The 17,619-nt window shown below is 48.1% G+C and overlaps 1 protein-coding gene and 2 long non-coding RNA genes across 4 annotated transcripts; 2 read left to right on the top strand and 1 right to left on the bottom strand.

Annotated features, from left to right (window-relative positions):
- Positions 1–306: 306 nt before the first annotated feature.
- LOC135822970 (uncharacterized) lies at positions 307–17,209 on the top strand. 2 transcript variants are annotated; one of them, XM_065335810.1, is made up of 6 exons: positions 307–583; positions 668–824; positions 2,217–2,299; positions 2,738–3,094; positions 11,025–11,180; positions 14,700–17,209. In XM_065335810.1, the coding sequence occupies exons 2-6, from the start codon at positions 682–684 to the stop codon at positions 16,223–16,225; spliced, it is 2,265 nt and encodes a 754-aa protein (XP_065191882.1). In that variant the 5' UTR covers positions 307–583; positions 668–681; the 3' UTR covers positions 16,226–17,209. The 2 variants fall into 2 exon arrangements, with proteins under 2 accessions (XP_065191882.1, XP_065191881.1); XM_065335809.1 differs by having other exon boundaries at positions 308–824.
- On the top strand, positions 5,221–6,921 carry LOC135823031 (uncharacterized). Its single transcript, XR_010554594.1, has 2 exons — positions 5,221–5,550; positions 6,319–6,921. It is a non-coding gene; the product is annotated as an uncharacterized LOC135823031 (long non-coding RNA).
- Positions 6,142–7,310, bottom strand: LOC135823030 (uncharacterized). Its single transcript, XR_010554593.1, has 2 exons — positions 7,006–7,310; positions 6,142–6,524 (listed from the first exon to the last, which is right to left on the bottom strand). It is a non-coding gene; the product is annotated as an uncharacterized LOC135823030 (long non-coding RNA).
- Positions 17,210–17,619: the final 410 nt, after the last annotated feature.

Raw genomic sequence — 17,619 nt, forward strand, 5'->3', positions numbered from 1 at the left:
ACCAGGGATGCAAAAGCGCTCCGTTTCCAGAGCGACAAACACCTCGTGAACACCAGATAGCAGCGTAGGGATCCAAGGGAGCAACACACTCATACTATCATAGTGTAGACTCTACAATAGTACAGTGCTGTCAGTACATGTACTACTACTGTACTAGTCTAGCGCTTAGCGATGCCCATCGCGCAGAGCTAGCCCCAGACACGTGGGTGGCACTGTGCACTTTGACCTCATCTTTGACCCCATGGCCCAGAGCCAGGATTCAGGAACTAGCTGAGACTCGAGTGGGAGTGAGAAGAGCAGTGAGTGCAACTGCAAGAAGCACGGGCTTGGGGACCATCCGAAGGCGAAGGTGAAGTAAACTGAAGTTAATTTTTGATTCCAGCCCTTTATTGTGAAAGATCGAGAAGAAGGAAAGGAATTAGATCTACAAAAGTCAATGCTTCAAATTTCTTGTAACTCCCAGTCAGCGACAGTGTAGAAGACCTGCAGCAGGCTGATGTGTGTGGGTTGTAGGATTTCTTATGGATCGCTGGCTGCAGACACGGACTTGCTGATGTTTACTGCTCAGTGGAACTACGCTTGGGTGATGCGCTTGCGTCTTTTTACAAGTCGTAATTCGTACCACCCGTAACAAAGCCCCGTTCAAGTCATGTGTTTTTGTCCTTAGTTTACATCCTGGATATGGCAGCCAGGCCGATCCAGAACAAGTGTGGGAAGTTCGTTGCTTGCCAGCTTGTCTCCGTGTGGCTAGTGGCTCTTTTCGTCATACTGGTGCGTAGCCATCGCCTTCTAACATTCCGCAGACAGATCGATCGTGAGCTGGGGTAAGACATTCGGTCAAACGAGAAATTGTGAATTAGCGCTTACTGCCCAGTGCTAGGACTAGCAATCTATAACTGAATGGCGTGCGTTAGAACAACAACAACATTCATTCGGCTAAATAGTAACTACATGTACAAGTCCTGACATCCTTGTTATTGTTGGCATAATGTGCAATGCTGCATGTGTTCTTGTGGTATGAGGAGCATTGGCCCTTTTGATACAATAGTCATGTACCGTATTTCCACAAATAGTAGGCCGGTCTACTATTTTTTCAACCTCGTCCTAACCCGGCCTTATTGTTGTAGTACGTTAAAGCGAGTTACAACATTATAATCGAGGACGGTCTTGTATTCGAGGACGGTCTTTTATTCTTTCAACCCAGTTTGACCCCGGTCTTCTATTTTTCGCCACACAGTTTTACCCCCATTCTTCCATTTTCTTCTAGACAGTTTGAGCACGGTCTTCTACTTTAATAAAGTCTTTTACCCACAGTTTGAGCACGGTCTTCTATTTTAACAAAAGTTTGAGACTCATTTAGTAGGCCCGGTCTTCTAATCGGAGACGGTCTTTTATTTTTTCAATCGCCCCTGCCCCGGCCTTGTATACGAGGAAGGCGTTGTATACGAGGACGGCCTTTTATTTGCTGAAATACGGTATGTACGGTCCGCGGCGCTGTGAATGCTGCAGTAGGAATTCTATCTCAGTTGCTTGTACGTTGGCCTTCGGCTTGCGTATTATGGACCTACATTTTGCATATTTTAATTGTCTGTGTCAGGAACTTCCTTTTAGCTTCCAACACTAGCAGCCATGTTTGAAACTATTGGTACAAACACACTGTGCATAAGATCAGGGCTTCAGAAAGGTAATCAACTGTTAGGCTGTGTTTACATGAGAGATTTCAACCCGGGTCGAGTTCAGCCCGGGTTGAAAGTCTGTACGATAGACAAAAGAGGTGAGCGGTTACATGAAGACAGTTGACCCGGGTCAAATACTGATATGCCGCCAAAAGTCCACTTCTACAGTCCTGTATGGTCACGTGAATCCGTTCGCGCGACATTTGCGTCTGCAGTGCTGTTCAAACCTGGCGCGAGATACGCACAGAAGTACGTTTGTACGATTTTCTTGACCCGGGTTGATTTCAACCCTCCCCTTGAGGGGAGAGTTGAACTCAACCCGGGGCGAAATTTCAACCCGGGTCAAGCGCAATGCGTCATGTAAACGCGCCATTCATTTTGTGTACATGGCGGGTTGAAATCTGACCCGGGTCGAACTCAACCCGGCGTGCGGCTTCATGTAAACACAACCTTATTCCTTCCCTCGGAATTGATTCACTTTTCACTGGGTTGCTCGCTGCGCGAGATCTTAGTTATGCTTTGTGTTGGTTTCTGTCACAGGCTAAGTACAGTCTATCATAGCAACACACAGACACACTCTCATCCAGCAGAGGAAAAGGAACGAAGCCGACAGAGAAGACTGAGTAAGGTGTTGTTGCTGCTTCTGGCACTGCTTCTGCTGCTGCTGCTGCTGCTGCTGCTGCTGCTGCTGTTGTTGTTGTTGTTGTTGTTGTTGTTGTTGTTGTTGTTGTTGTTGTTGTTGTTGTTGTTGTTGTTGTTGTTGTTGTTGTTGTTGTGGTTGTTGTTGTGGTTGTGGTTGTGGTTGTGGTTGTGGTTGTGGTTGTGGTGGTCGTCGTCATTGCTGTTGCTGCCGCTGCTGCTGTTACTGCAGTAAAATATCCCGTAAATGTTTGTAGGCATGTATTTTATGTTCAAGGTATAGAAGGCAGATTTCTGGCTGAACTTTCAAGTGGTGGTGATGCTGGCACCCAGTAAAATGTAGTTAACGACTTTAAGTACTTGTTCAATGATACACCCCAAATCCCTCAGATATTCTTACATGCATGTGCTTTCTGCAATAGATCCCCAAGTGATTCATATCCAACAGTCGGTTCTTCCTGGACCTCCGGCAGAACATCCACTGGGATCAGTCGTCGTTCTTCTCTGCAACATTAGCCACTCCCTACCGGTGGACTCCCAATGGTTCACTAGGCAGATGGGTGTGGATGGGTCCATGGAGACGATAAATCCAGTTTTGGAGGCACGCTACTCTCATCCGTACATTATCCCGGAGAGCAGTGAAAGTACAGTACTGGCGGCCATCAATATCACGATCACGAATGCCGACACTCTGTTCATCTACAAATGCGTTGTGAATCCCGGCAATGGCCTGCCTTGGAAGTTCAACACTGAAGGATTCCAGCTGGATATAGGTGCCGGTACGTATGAAGTAAAGCTACACGCAGAGCCTCTTGATCAGCCTAGTATACATTGCTAAATATGAAAGTAAAAGTGGGGAGGCTTCCTGCAGTTTCATAAACAGTGAAGAGTAGAGCCCACACGCTCTCTTCCATTAGCACTGCAATAATCCAACTCATTTCACGATAAGTATTACGTTTCGGCAAATTGCCTTCATCAGGCTCACAAAATTAATGTGAAAGTTATTTTTTAAACAATGGTTACTGAGTCCGTTGGGATCAGGACTGCTATGTTCAACACGCAGCACAATCATCCACAGTTGCTTGTTTAGGGTGATGGTGGTGCAAACTATGTTATTGCACAATAAGCAGAGGCAGGGAAGTGCACTTACTGAATATGTCTAAGATGAATGTAAAAACAAAAAGTAAATTATCATGTCCGTTCCCGAAGGGAACTCACGACGGCCGCTAACACCCGATAAACCCGATAAAGGGTTTATATAAATGTAGGTTCCTGTAAAAGATTGACCTCTGATATAAAGGGCGTTGTCCAATGAGTGTTAGACTCAGAAAAAGGACTTTGGCAGCCTTATACACATATCTATTTTTCATGGCGCTGTGTAAACGTGTTGTTCTTCAGCTAGGCGCTAGTGCTAGAAAGTCTGTTGCTGTCCATAGCATCAGCATTATTTGACTTAGTATTGCTCATCCACGAAGCTGCCAGTGCTGCAAATGTTTCTTGTTCATTGTTCAACGAAGCCAACTGTGCATATACAAGTACGTACACAGTATATGAAATGCATGTACTACTGTAAAACCGAGAATTTTCCGTGGTGTAAAATTCTCGGTGTTTCCCAAAATCAGGGGCGTACATAGGGCGGTTCCCGGGATGCCCGGGAACCAGTAAACAAAATTCGATATGGGTACGGAATTTTTTTGATCCAGCTATTTCAGGCCCAGCGCATGCAGTGCGAGTGCATGCAGCTGTGCAGTGCATGCCTAGCGCCTGGAGTCCGCGCCTGACAGTCCGAGGACGGTGGCTAGCCCAGGTGTGAAAGCGGTGCTGGGACATACCGTAGATGTGAGATGGTCTACTGAACTGGGTTCAACAAAGTCTCTACATCCCCGGATTCCTCGATCTCAGAGTCAAATTTTCCTTTGCAGTTTGTTTTGACAAAGTTCGTCGTGTTTTGGACGATGCTTTCGCTTTGTGGAAAAGAGAAATGAAGCGTCGACACCCAGAGGGCCAGCGCTCTATTCAGAGCTATTTTGAGCAGCAGGCAGAGCGTGTAGCCAGTGCTAGTGGCGAAGGTCAAGAGATAGATGAGAATGCAGACGCACCTGACTTGCAAGCGCAGGCTGCATGCAACGAGCAGCGCTGAGGAAGAAATCGTCGGCGAAGCTGTAGAAGCGACCGTTGTTGGAAGCTGCTGGATCATCCAAAATTTACTTCAGTGACATGGGAGTGTGTTGGAAGGGATATGTGTTGGAAGGGATATTCTGAAAGTCGACGTCCACAGTGGAATCCAGTCCCCCGAAATTTGACCGACACGGAAAAGATTTCCGTCATCGACAATCATTGTGCGCCACCGAAGGCGAAGGATTTCATTTCCTGTGCAAGTCCAGATGGATGGCAAACAGCGCCACTTTCAACTATCCTTGTTAGAGGAGTTACCCTGGGTAGTCTTTTGACCGGCGGGCCATAGTGGCTTCTGCTTGCCCTGTGTGATGTTTGCTCCAGATGATTCGAAACTTAGGCAGCTTTCAAGACTGCATGCAATCGTCATGCTGAACAAAACATCCATAAAACGGGGAAAAGTTGTCTATTAAAATCAAAAATGCGTAGCAATGACATCGTCCAGCAGCTTGTGGATGTTAAAGGGAAACTGAACGCCAAAAATAAGTATGGCTTATCCGAAGGAGAATTGGGCACTGATTCCGATGAGCTATGTCTCGAGCCGATCAGAGAAGAGGAACTGTGTCAAATTTCATAAATAACACCTCCCATATTTGGAAATTGGCCTTGATGACGTGCGTACTGCTTAGCTGTCACCATGCTGTGCATGTTCAGCAGTGTAATTGAATGGAAGAAAACAATTACTTTGGTGTTTTGCAGCTCTGTTTCGTTCCCTGACGGTAACCAAATCTAGATGTAGGAATCTGTTGAGCAGGAGAACGACACATGTCTTCCCAAAGGCTGTCCAGGCTGCAGTGGTGATGAAGAAGACACGATCATCACCCCGAGATCGATCGTAGCGAATTGGAAAACTCATGGTGAATTTGCTTCCACTCCAAGGCAATGTCGAGGTATGAAGGGTGCTTGTACTGCCTTCCAAAGTGAAGAGGAGATGAACATGGCTTTGCATAGCTGTTGTTCTATGCCAACTTACCCACTCTTGCTGGTACCGTAGTGGCATATTGCAAATTTCGTGGACGAACAACTCTAGTCACTAGTGGCTAGTGAGCAACACTAACAGGTGAGATTTTTCAATTCGACAAAAATTGTTTTTGTTTGAGAACTGACAGTGGCAGTCATTAGACTCAGTAGGTGTCTTTGCTGCTTCTTTCCCTTCATTGGTAGGGTTGTGCTTGAATAGTACAAGTGCTTGAAGTAAAATAAAATAAATAGAACATGTGGAACATAAATCTAATCAAGCATCAGTACATGTATGGCGAAGTTCAACTTCAAAGCACATGAAATCACAATAATCACGAAGTTTATGTAATCAGGAGTACACCCTGTGTTCAACGAACACATACACACATGCTGTATTGCGCACACATATGTACACATGTGCGTGCACCCCCACCCCATCCCACAGACACACGCATGCAGCGCACACATCCATACACATGTGCGTGTACCCCCCCCCCCCCCACACACACACATTCCTACCCATACACATGTGCGTCCCCCCCCCCCACACACAAACACACATGTGCACATACCTCAGACCTCAGACCTGCCCATCGCGGAAGCGATGATAGCAAAAAGCTATGTTAGACATAGCAACAGATACACAAACACACACGCACGAACACACACACACACACACACAAGATGCGTGTAAGTGTACATGGTCTTCCTGGTGCAGATGCTGAGCCAGCACAATGGAAAATACCTCCATCAAGATGCTTGATCAAGTGTTGTGATAATGGCACTGTTTGTTTGTTTTTACAAAGAAGTGTGGGAAGGATTACAATGCATTATAATTCATAATTGTTCTTTGCCTTGTACTGTGCAGACCAGAATGCTTCACTATCAACTCCTGGCTTTCCATCGGCATGGTGTTCAGCTGCAGCGGCATCTGGTCCGGGGAGTTCAAGTTGCTGGATGGCTGCACTGACACAGGATGGGTTTGCGTTGGCAATGCGATACGGCAGTCATCCCACATCACGAGCTACATGTTTATGTATTTTATATTGTCGCTCGTCCAGCAACGTCAAGGCTCTGCATGTAAACACAGGAGAACACCATAATACTACTCAGGGGATAATAATTTTGGATATCAATTTCGTGACAATTATTAGATTCACACAATATTCACAACGTATGCAACACGATGCTGTCTATTGACACTACTTCAAACTGAAGTGCTCACTACTCCTCTCCCGTTTTCATCTCCCTCTACCTTATGAATACTCTGCATTACTGGTTTCGTTTCTAACCTTTCCATTGCTGCCAGCTCCCAGTCTTATTCAATGCACAGCACCACCTTGACAGTCATTTTTGTGATTTGATGTACACATACTTTGAAGTTCAAATTCGAATTACATGATCAGATTTTTGTTCCACATTTTCTATTTATTTTTACTTCAAGCACAACCCTACCGATGAAGGGAAAGAAGCAGCAAAGACACCTACTGAGTCTAATGACTGCCACTGTCAGTTCTCAAACAAAAACAATTTTTGTCGAATTGAAAAATCTCACCTGTTAGTGTTGCTCACTAGCCACTAGTGACTAGAGTTGTTCGTCCACGAAATTTGCAATATGCCACTACGGTACCAGCAAGAGTGGGTAAGTTGGCATAGAACAACAGCTATGCAAAGCCATGTTCATCTCCTCTTCACTTTGGAAGGCAGTACAAGCACCCTTCATACCTCGACATTGCCTTGGAGTGGAAGCAAATTCACCATGAGTTTTCCAATTCGCTACGATCGATCTCGGGGTGATGATCGTGTCTTCTTCATCACCACTGCAGCCTGGACAGCCTTTGGGAAGACATGTGTCGTTCTCCTGCTCAACAGATTCCTACATCTAGATTTGGTTACCGTCAGGGAACGAAACAGAGCTGCAAAACACCAAAGTAATTGTTTTCTTCCATTCAATTACACTGCTGAACATGCACAGCATGGTGACAGCTAAGCAGTACGCACGTCATCAAGGCCAATTTCCAAATATGGGAGGTGTTATTTATGAAATTTGACACAGTTCCTCTTCTCTGATCGGCTCGAGACATAGCTCATCGGAATCAGTGCCCAATTCTCCTTCGGATAAGCCATACTTATTTTTGGCGTTCAGTTTCCCTTTAATTTCACCCAGTCTGAGGAGAATGTGCAGAAACTCCGTGGGATACGAAAACGAGCACTTCAATTGTGTGGAAGGTTGGTTCATCAGTTGGCATGGGAACCACTCCTGGAGGCGAGCGGCGTACGCCCCTGAAAATCAACCGTTCGGTAGCGCTAAAAAATTCATTAACCCACATGCATGCACGCATACACACAATAAACTTAAAACAACCAAAACATCAATATGCACATTTATCCAGACACGCTCTCACATACGTGCCAAACGTACAAAACGTGGACACATGTACATCAAGCAGATAGAATACAAGGAAGTGGGGTTTGCCATAGTTTTTTTTTCAATTTTGTCTGATAAATATTTACGAGACTTTGCATCGAGCGACACCGTGGATAACATTGAGCCAAGAATTATGCAATAAACCAGAGAAGATATCTCTTCACAAGTAGGCAAATAAATGCGTAGGTGCCCGGCAACAGCAATCGGGCGAGTCACAGCAATGTACGTATTGCAACTTCAATGATACATATACACGGTTGACCACCCATGCCTCCATTTTCGGCGGGTCAACCACATGGTGGCCCGGCAACTTCAAACGGGAACACACCGATACAACAGACACAGTTGACCACCCATGCCTCCATTTTCGGCGGGTCAACCACATGGTGGCCCGGCAACTTCAAACGGGAACACACCGATACAACAGACACAGTTGACCACCCATGCCTCCATTTTCGGCGGGTCAACCACATGGTGGCCCGGCAACTTCAAACGGGAACACACCGATACAACAGACACAGTTGACCACCCATGCCTCAAACTGGCGGGTCAACCACATGGTGGCCCGGCAACTTCAAACGGGAACACACCGATACAACATACACAGTTGACCACCCATGCCTCAAACCGGCGGGTCAACCACACAACAACATACAGGTGTCACAACACTGAGACAGTACAGCACAACACTGAGAGGCAAATGCATTTGACCCTCCCAAAAACCAGTGTTTACGACCAAGCATTTCTCACGGCATCGCTCATTAGCATAACTTCCTGCAAGTAACCATGGCAAACCCCTAAGTGATACCCACAGAGCCACACCGGCACAAGGACTGCACAACAAGCGGACGGCACAACACTGTACAACACTACAAATGTACCTCACTTCTGTTCTCAACACCACATGGGCGTGGGCTGTTCCAGTCTTTGCTGCTAGCCATTGCACAGAGGGTATACCGGCTGCACGCCTGACATAGTGATCGGATGCTGCACTTCGCCAGCAGCCTGCACGGCATATGGCTGCTTCACAGACACTTGTACTCCGGTGAGCCATGAGTGTGGCCCCGCCAATGCGCACAGAATGGGAGCTCACCCGGTTGCAGTTGAGGATCCTAGTCGAGAAAACTCGGGAGAAGTAGCCGCCGTCGACGAACGCAAACACTGGCCGTGAGCTGCCGGCAGTAGCGGTCAGGGACCGGAACTCGGCCATAGCCGAAACTGGGTACATCAGATTATGTGTGCGCAAATACCGGGCTTAAAAGTCTGAGTCGCTCATGAGATCATTGCTGGCAGCAATCAGAGCGGCGAGTTCAGCGGAGGAGTTGGCACCAGGCATTGGTTGGCTGTGGAAGCCAGTTCTCGGAAGCGAGTAATCACAATAGGTTCGTGCTGCATCTCAGCGGCCCATTGCCCCAAAAACGATTGTCCTTGATAGAAACCGCAGAAGCCAACATCAGAGGCATCCGTGAATAGCTCAAGGTCAGGGGACTTTGAACACTTGACATCGTAGAAGAAGGATTGGTCATTCCAGTTTGCGGCAAAGGAGCGCGACCATTCGATACAGGAGTTGACGGATGAAGGTCCTGCCAGGAGGAACCGCCTTTGCGGCAAGGACGAGGTTCCGATCAGCGACAGCAGTTCCCGCGTTGTGTAGCTAGTGCGCGTGGACTACTCACTCAAAGCCGCTAGAAAGGCAAATAACTTCTTGTCAGGTAGCCGCATCACCTGGTCCTCGCTGTCGACTTCTATGCCAAGTACCGTCACCACTGTTGCTGGGCCGACCACCTTGCTGAGGTTGTCGAAGACCTGCGGAACCGTTGCTTTCAGTTGAACTCATTCCATTGACCATCAAGCACACGAACATAAGCACCTTGTTTAGTGCAGCGTACTGGTTCTTGTGCTGGCCTGCACAGCTATCAGGAATAGTTTTACCCAGAATGACTGGGTTGATGATTTCTCCCTGAGATAGGGTAATGCCACGTGCACAGCAGATGTGGTGCATAACGAACGCACAGTGGGCATAAAATCTTCATATCCACATCAAAGGCCACAAGCGTTTGACAACCACACCTGATACGTAGATGATCAACGATCGTTCCTGCACTCAACGTCGCTCCAGCAGTAGTAGCATGTTGCAAACCACCATCGTACGTTGTCCATGTAAATGCCTCTGCTCCTTGTCTACTTCTTTGGCTAGATTTTTTGACAGGTAATCACAGCCATTTCTGAGTTGGCGTCAACGCCACTCGCCATGTCGAGGCCTAAATAACTGGTCCTCTGCTTCGAGTAGTTCTTGCTTGGCCTCGTGAACTCCAGGAAATTCACTACTGCGACCATGAGCTACTCTATCTGCCCACGCAACAAATAAATATTTCAACCAAGCGCGATCGATCGCTGTTTGAAGTTGTGAATTTTCAAGCGCTTCCAGCTCACACGAGTCAGCGCTTGTCTACGCAGACTAGCACAACTAATACTCTTGTACAGCTTGGCGGAGAGACAAAGAAGAAAACCAGAAAACACAACCTTGAGTCACTTTGGCTAACTGGATGACAGAAATTGTTGACAAGGAAGTTGCTTTGCTGACACGAGGCAGGGCAAAGCGGCCACGCAAGATTTATTTTTTCATCCACCATTTTCGGAAAAAATATTTTTATTCATGTGCTGCGTGACGAACCGTGACAAAACACGTGCATGCGTGGGCTAACTTGGCTTTGCTGCTCAAAGCCGTCATATAAACCAGTTTTCCAGATCTAAAAATACATTTTGCACACTGTGTGGCTTGGCATTGTTGAATTTTGGTCGCGTTTTATGTTAGGTAAAAATTATGTGTACCGAAGTTGCCGAAAACAAATCTCCATCGAAAATTTCCGATTTTACAGTATGTTTGAACTCGGATGGTGAGCCAATATAGTTATGATGAAGAAAGGAAAAGGACAAAATTTGTCATAACTCGTAACATTTTGTCCTTTTCCTTTACAGTATGTACTTGCACATGAGTGAATAGCAACTAAATAATGTGTTCGTCAGTTGAAAAGCCCCTATATGTATATGCAACATTTTAATAAAGGAAGAAAATAGTCCTTCTGACGCATATCTTTGACTGAGCTTCTTCTATTCACTTCTTGATCTTGCCATTATCACTGCAGTGCCTGATCCGTCACCTGCCACTAGTCCAACAACAGCTACAGCAGCCACCCAAACAACGTCCGGTGCGATTTCTTCACAAACAGCCTCAATGTCCATGTCAAGCACTTCTAGCCCGAATGATACTCTTGTCACCGAGAATCGAGACGAAGCTTCCAGTAAGCCATGAGCATATCTGTGTGTATAAGCTGCAGGCCCCTTGTGTTCTAGGTGACCACTGTAAAGAGAGGCCACCCCCATGCTCAGGGCCTGGTAAGCGGGTGTCACACTGTATGCACATTGATTACGGTTTCACCTGAGCCTGTGTCATGCCCTGAGTGCATTTTTCGCATCCCTGGCTCACAGTGACCGGACCCCGAAATCTCTACGAGCGGCGACTGAATATAGACGTGTGGCCTCACGACAAGCCCAACACAACCCAGGGGCCTAGCTGGCTTGGTCCAAGTTCAACCCCACATGATCAACAGACAAAGACTGTTAGTTTTACGTTGTGAGTAGTATTAAATCCGAGCTCAAAGTAAATGAAGACAGAGAGCTGAGACCGAGTCTCGACTGCTAGACTAGACTAGACTGAAGTAAAAGAGAGAATGAGAGCTTCTTTTATAGGGTGCTTCAGAGATATATGGCGTGATCATTGCGAGGTAATTCCAGGAAATAGCAGAACAAGTCAAACCGGAATGTGCGCAGCCAGTCAGCAGAAATGCAGAATTTACGTACGGTGATCATTCGAGAGGAAAGAGAACGAAAGACATCGAGAAAAGAAAGACCAAATTGGGACTTGGGAAGCCCGCTCACCCACGTCAGAGTACAATGTGAGTATATGAGGATCACGTTGGGGAGCCCGCTCACCCAACGTGCCATAGTTCAGCGGCTTCTTATGGTAAGTTCTGCTGCATTCTTGGTCTTGCTTGCTTGATACTCTGACCTCTCGTGCGGTCACTGCGGTGACGGTTTTGGTTCTTGCACACGTCTTGGCTCTGCGCTCTTTGCACTTAGCTCGGTTGGTTAGTCTTGGCTCTTTGCACAAAGCACCGAGGCATCGTGGAAACCTGTAGAACGTCGTATTGACGTGGTTTTGCACAAAGCCTGGAGTCACATTTCCAGGAAATGAAGCACTTCCAGGAAACGTACAACGCGAGAACCTACCTGACCAGGTTCCGGCCTTGGATCACATGATGTGTCATGCCAAGAAGGCATGTCACCTACGTGGGAAAGCGCGTATCGCTCAACCTACATGCTAAGCACGTGGGACAAGACACTGGCCAAACCACGTTGTACTAAAATGGCGTGACAGCCCAGCACAGAGCTGCTCACTACGTAGATCCTGCTGTCACAGGACTATCAGGCAGCAGTCGTCACGTTCAGAGACGTGACATTTCCCCGCCGTTGAAGAATCACGTCCTCGTGATTATCCTCGACCGATATGGTAGTCGGTGAGATACTGCGACGGTGCCAGTTCCGGACGTGTCATCCACCAGGCTCCGCGAAGGATACAATCGGTAAGTCAACTGGAGATGCAGGATGCAAGTCCAATCCACCACAGGTTTTGGTGCGAACACCATTGTCATCAGCCGAATACAGCATATCACTTGTATCGGGCTTATGATGATGAAATAGTGAGAATTAATCCTCCATCATTGTTTCCTCCGCCGCTTTCATGTTTGCCTCGACCAAGGCTTCAGCCTTGGCCGTCGCCAGTTCAGTTTCCCTCCTTCTCAGCTGCTCTTCGCGCTCCGCCGCGACAGCAGGAGGAGGCGGCTTTGGGGCTGCCTCTCCCGCTGCGGCCACGGTGGCCTTCATATGCTGGTCCTTACTGGGATGCTGGGCCGGTTTGGCATGCGGCCGCCCCGACGTTGTCGCCGCCAACACTGAGCGTGGACGCTCTGCGCTGTTGGTTCGACCGGTCCTGGGGACCCCCTCTTCCCCACGGCATGGCCGTTTGGGAGAGGGCCCCGGGGACCGAGCACCATCCCTCTGCCGGTGAGGCCCTGGCGATTGGCTTTGCGATGGCTCTACTGCCGCATTGAGGGACCTGATCGCTGAATGCAGCTGAGTAAGCCCTTGCTGCAAGCGGCGGATCACCCGTGCTGAATTAAACTGCCGCATGGCCTCAAGAGCTGCGGCCGACTGCCCGAGCGCCTCGTGCAGCTCACGTAGGTTATCCGTGGGGGGGGGGGGGGGTGGGGGGTTGTTCCGTTTGGGTGGCATCTGTAACAACCAGGTCAAGCAGAGAACACAGACGTTGGGATCCTGGTCACAGCACCAAATGATGTGGCTTGACTTGTGTTCAGAGGCTGGTCAGCAGGCTACATACTGCACACGCAGTGGCATGGTTTGACATGCGCTTAGAGGCCAATTATCGTATGTCACGCTGTACATGTGTAGATATTATGGTTTGATCTGTGCTTAGAGTGGCCAATCAGCCGGTCACACACTGCATCTGCATTGATATACACTGCTGTTCGATGGAGTCCAATCATGTGAGGGCAGTGTAGGCAGGTACAGCGTAAGCTAGTGGGTTCTGTCCATGACTCAAGTGCTATGGTAGCTACGGTAAGCAGCATAATTATAGTGAAACCTATCTCAGACGACCACTCAAGGGACCTTCACAATGTGGTCTCTGTTGTCAGGTGGTCTTCTTATCCAGGGTCTTTTGACTGGAAACAGCAAACCTTGGTCCTGGTTGCGGTGGTCTTCTGGGACAGGTGGTCGCCTTATTCGAGGGGCAGGCTTTACTATACATGGAATATCCAAAGCCATAGCTTGGTCATTCTTGCTTGATACTGGAGTGACAGGATGGTCTATTCAAAGAAATCACGCTTGAACTTCACACATGTTAAGGGCCCGGTCACACATGCGCTCGAAAGTAGCGTATACGCTGAAGCGAGGTCGCAGGAGCGAAAAATGGCATGGCAACGGCGAAAAGCGGAACTTCCGCTTCAGCGGAAACTCCAATCCGCTTCCTCCAAAATTTTCGAAGCGAGACTGTCGCTTCTGCGGATTCTCTTCAGCGGAAAACACCACGGTCTGCTGTATATGGACTTGCTACGAGAAATTTGTATGCGTATGATGTCCATGCAACAAAAATGCGTGCAAGATAGTCATTGACCTCGTCTATTCTCCGTACCGTATGCACCACAATCTCACTTTCCGCCAAAGTAGGAGTTGTGCCCTGTTTGTATGTGTGACCATACACACGTGGTTTCGCTGGAGCGACACCAGGCTCACTGCCGCCGAACCTCGTCGCCGAAGCGAATCCCAGTGCATGTGTGACCGGGCCCTAAAGGGTAATGGAATCAGCACCACTTTATTCCGCATCCTATAGAATGAAATTGCTAAACAGCAAGGTGAGAAGGTGAAGGCCAACCACAGTAATGAAGCACAAAAAGAAATTTGAGAATGCAGGCGCGTGCGCCAGTGCCCTTCAAGGGGGGGGGGGGGGGGTCCGGGGGGCCTCCCCGGGCAATTTTCAAAAAATGAAGCAAAATCAGCAAAATCCTGCATTTTGAGCGAAAAAGGGGGTTCCGGGCACCCAGGAACCCATACGGGTCACGCGCCTGGAATGTACATGTTGTTTGGAAGGGGAGCAGGTTCTTAAAAGTGCTGAAAGGTAGACTAGTAAAAAATGTCTCAGACATGACTGTTTCCTCTTGTGTTGGTTGTGTTAATGCTTGCAGCTCAGAAGAATCTGCTACTGATTGCCTATGCTGGCGGTCCGGTGTTTGTAGTGGCATGCACGGTTTTCTTCATCCATCAGTACAGGAAAAGCCACAACGCAGACACTGAGGCAGACCATAATAGCTGGTCTGTGCGGTCTCATTTTCGTATCGGGAACCAGGTCTCCGGCCAGAACATGAGAGAGCAGACTTCCGAGCAGCCTTTGGCGGCAATAGACGGCAAGAGGACGATGCCCCGTTACAAACGCCCTAAGGCCAGCACACCTAAATCAAGAAGCACCGGCAATGTGGCAAAGCAGGATGACCCCAAGCACGTCAAGTCTGATGATGCTGACGATTACTTGTGTGACCCCATAGAGAAGCATGCAGGATTTACCGACCTGTCAGAGCTGGGCACAGCACCAAGACAACTATGTTACGAGGCACCATCCAGACCGCATACACAGTCACCTGCCTCCATGACTCACGGCTGGAGCAAGCACGGCGCTCGCACCGGTGGGGAGAATCATACAGCCACCGTCGCTGCTGCGTCTCCTCGCACAGCTCGCAGGGACACTACTGCGACTGTCTCCGGCATATCTACAGCCACCAGGGCCGGTATGGCAGGTCGCTGGTCTGGCTGCTTCACACCGAGCAGAATCAGCAAGCAGGATGTGACAGCGGCCGGCTGGGATGAGCATGACACCACCTCCAATGTCTCGTCGGAACCGTACTGCGAGTCTAACGAACTGCCTGCGCAGCAGGTGAGCTACGAGACCAGTGTGGAACACCTACCCGATTGGACCGTGGTCACAGAGCCTGCGCATGAAGCTTCGGATTTCCCCAGTGCCATCGACATGGCTGGGAGCAATCCTGTTGCTGGCACAATATCTCAGGAGTCGGTTCCAAGTGCCGATGATACTGAATCTAAACAGAGAGCGGGCCATCAGCCTTATGAGCCCGAATCAGCTATATACGACGAAGTGGAGGCAATGTATGGAAAGCTAAAAGCAAATGAGAAAGTAGTGACATTGAGTGAATTTAAAAGACCCAATGTTACGTTTGATGAGCAGGTCGGCGCGAGTTCCACCACTGGCGGTAAAGCATGGACCACAGCACCACCAAAGCGCCGCACCTCCATGTCACAGAAACTCAGATCGAAAATGCGCCGGCTACCGGAGAGGATGATTGACGAGCAGGCACTGAATGCCAGCCTGCTGGTTACACCAACACCGTCAATGCGAGGAGCTATGCCGAACTCACTGAGCCGTAGGCAGTCTAACCTGACAATCTGTTCCAGAGCAGGAGAGGATTTAACGGCCGCCAGTGGCGCCCGGAGCCGGTCACAATCCTTCTCGCCAAATGCTGCCACACCAAATCCAGCCTATCGCAGTGTGACACCCAGCTGTGATGAGTTTTCCAGCCGACAGAGAAGCAGAACGTTTAGCCATGAAGTTGAGACTGATGGAGAAAATCCTGAGGATGACAACGCCATCCCAATACTACTTCCAGTGTACCAAGAAGTACCAGAGGAACTTCACTTCTGATTCGTGAATCCCGTCGGACTGACAACCACAAATGGTTGTGTGGATTATGTACTAAGTGATAGCTCTAGCATGTATAGGCTAAAACGGCTGTGGCTGTGCCACATTGCTGGAATTCAACAATGCCGCTGGACGTATAGCACTATGCATGTGTGTATGTGTGCGTGTATGTGTGTGTGTATGTGTGTGCGTGTGTGTGTGTGTGTGTGTGTGTGTGTGTGTGTGTGTGTGTGTGTGTGCATGTATGTGTGTGTGTGTGTGTGTATGTATATGTATGTGTGTGTGTGTGTGTGTGTGTGTGTGTGTGTGTGTGTGTGTGTGTGTGTGTGTGTGTGTGTGTGTGTGTGTGTGTGTGTGTGCATGCATGCGTGCATGCATGCGTGCGTGTGTGCGTGCGTGTGTGCACATGTACAAATGTGCATGTGCACGTGTGGATGCAGTTTAAAATTACATGATACTGCTTGAGAATGTCACGCTAAAAAAGTTGATGCACACGCGCTAACACACACGGGAGCATTATCTGTAAACCTCGAGTAGTCCGCTAATGTTGAGTACGCACATATTATTATTTTATCAGCAGGCCCCGTCACAATCCTATCATTTCTTCGACATCATAATTATTTTAATTACTCAAACCCTATGCCTGAGGATCATAACTCTATCACTTCTTAGGCATTCAATCACAACTAACAGCGCCAATACAACAGAGATTACAGTCAACGCATTGCTACCGGTATTGTTATTTTGCTTCTTCGTATTTGCTCCCACAGCAAGAACGTCATCAGTCCTATTATAGCCGGCTTCGTGAAATTTCCCACTTGAGCTATACAAACATTCCAAAGCTGGCCAATACTGAGGCAGGTTCTATGTTACTACAGTATGTATTATCAATGTTATCATGAGTGATGTGTGACGTCTGCTGTGATTCTGCCAATTATCATCCACGGCAGACTATCAAACAAGGTTTACATGACTGTAGATCTACATGTACATCGTGTCATACTGATAGATCATACTCTCTGACGACAAGAAACTGGTGCATTGTCCCCACGAAATATGAATTCAATTTATAAGTTATTAATTAAGCATCTATCACTACAAAGCTACCAGATATGATGTGCCCTGGCCTGGTCGCAGTGCACACGTGTGCACGTGTTTGACCTCCACGTGGTCAAGTACGCACTAGTGCCTTGTACTTTGAACTTTGCACTGAACCCCAGTTATCCCACCCACACCCCATGTACCATTGTACCATCCATACCAAGAGTACATAACCCCATAACCAGATAACATCAAGAGTACATAACCCTATAAATGTAGCCATAGGCCTTGGGCCACGTCAGCTCTCTTTGCCAAAATACCAGTAGTTGCCTTTGCCTTAGTTTGGGATTCTAATA

The sequence above is a fragment of the Sycon ciliatum genome, chromosome 8 (assembly GCF_964019385.1).
Source record: "Sycon ciliatum chromosome 8, ocSycCili1.1, whole genome shotgun sequence".
In the NCBI taxonomy this organism is placed as follows: domain Eukaryota; kingdom Metazoa; phylum Porifera; class Calcarea; order Leucosolenida; family Sycettidae; genus Sycon; species Sycon ciliatum.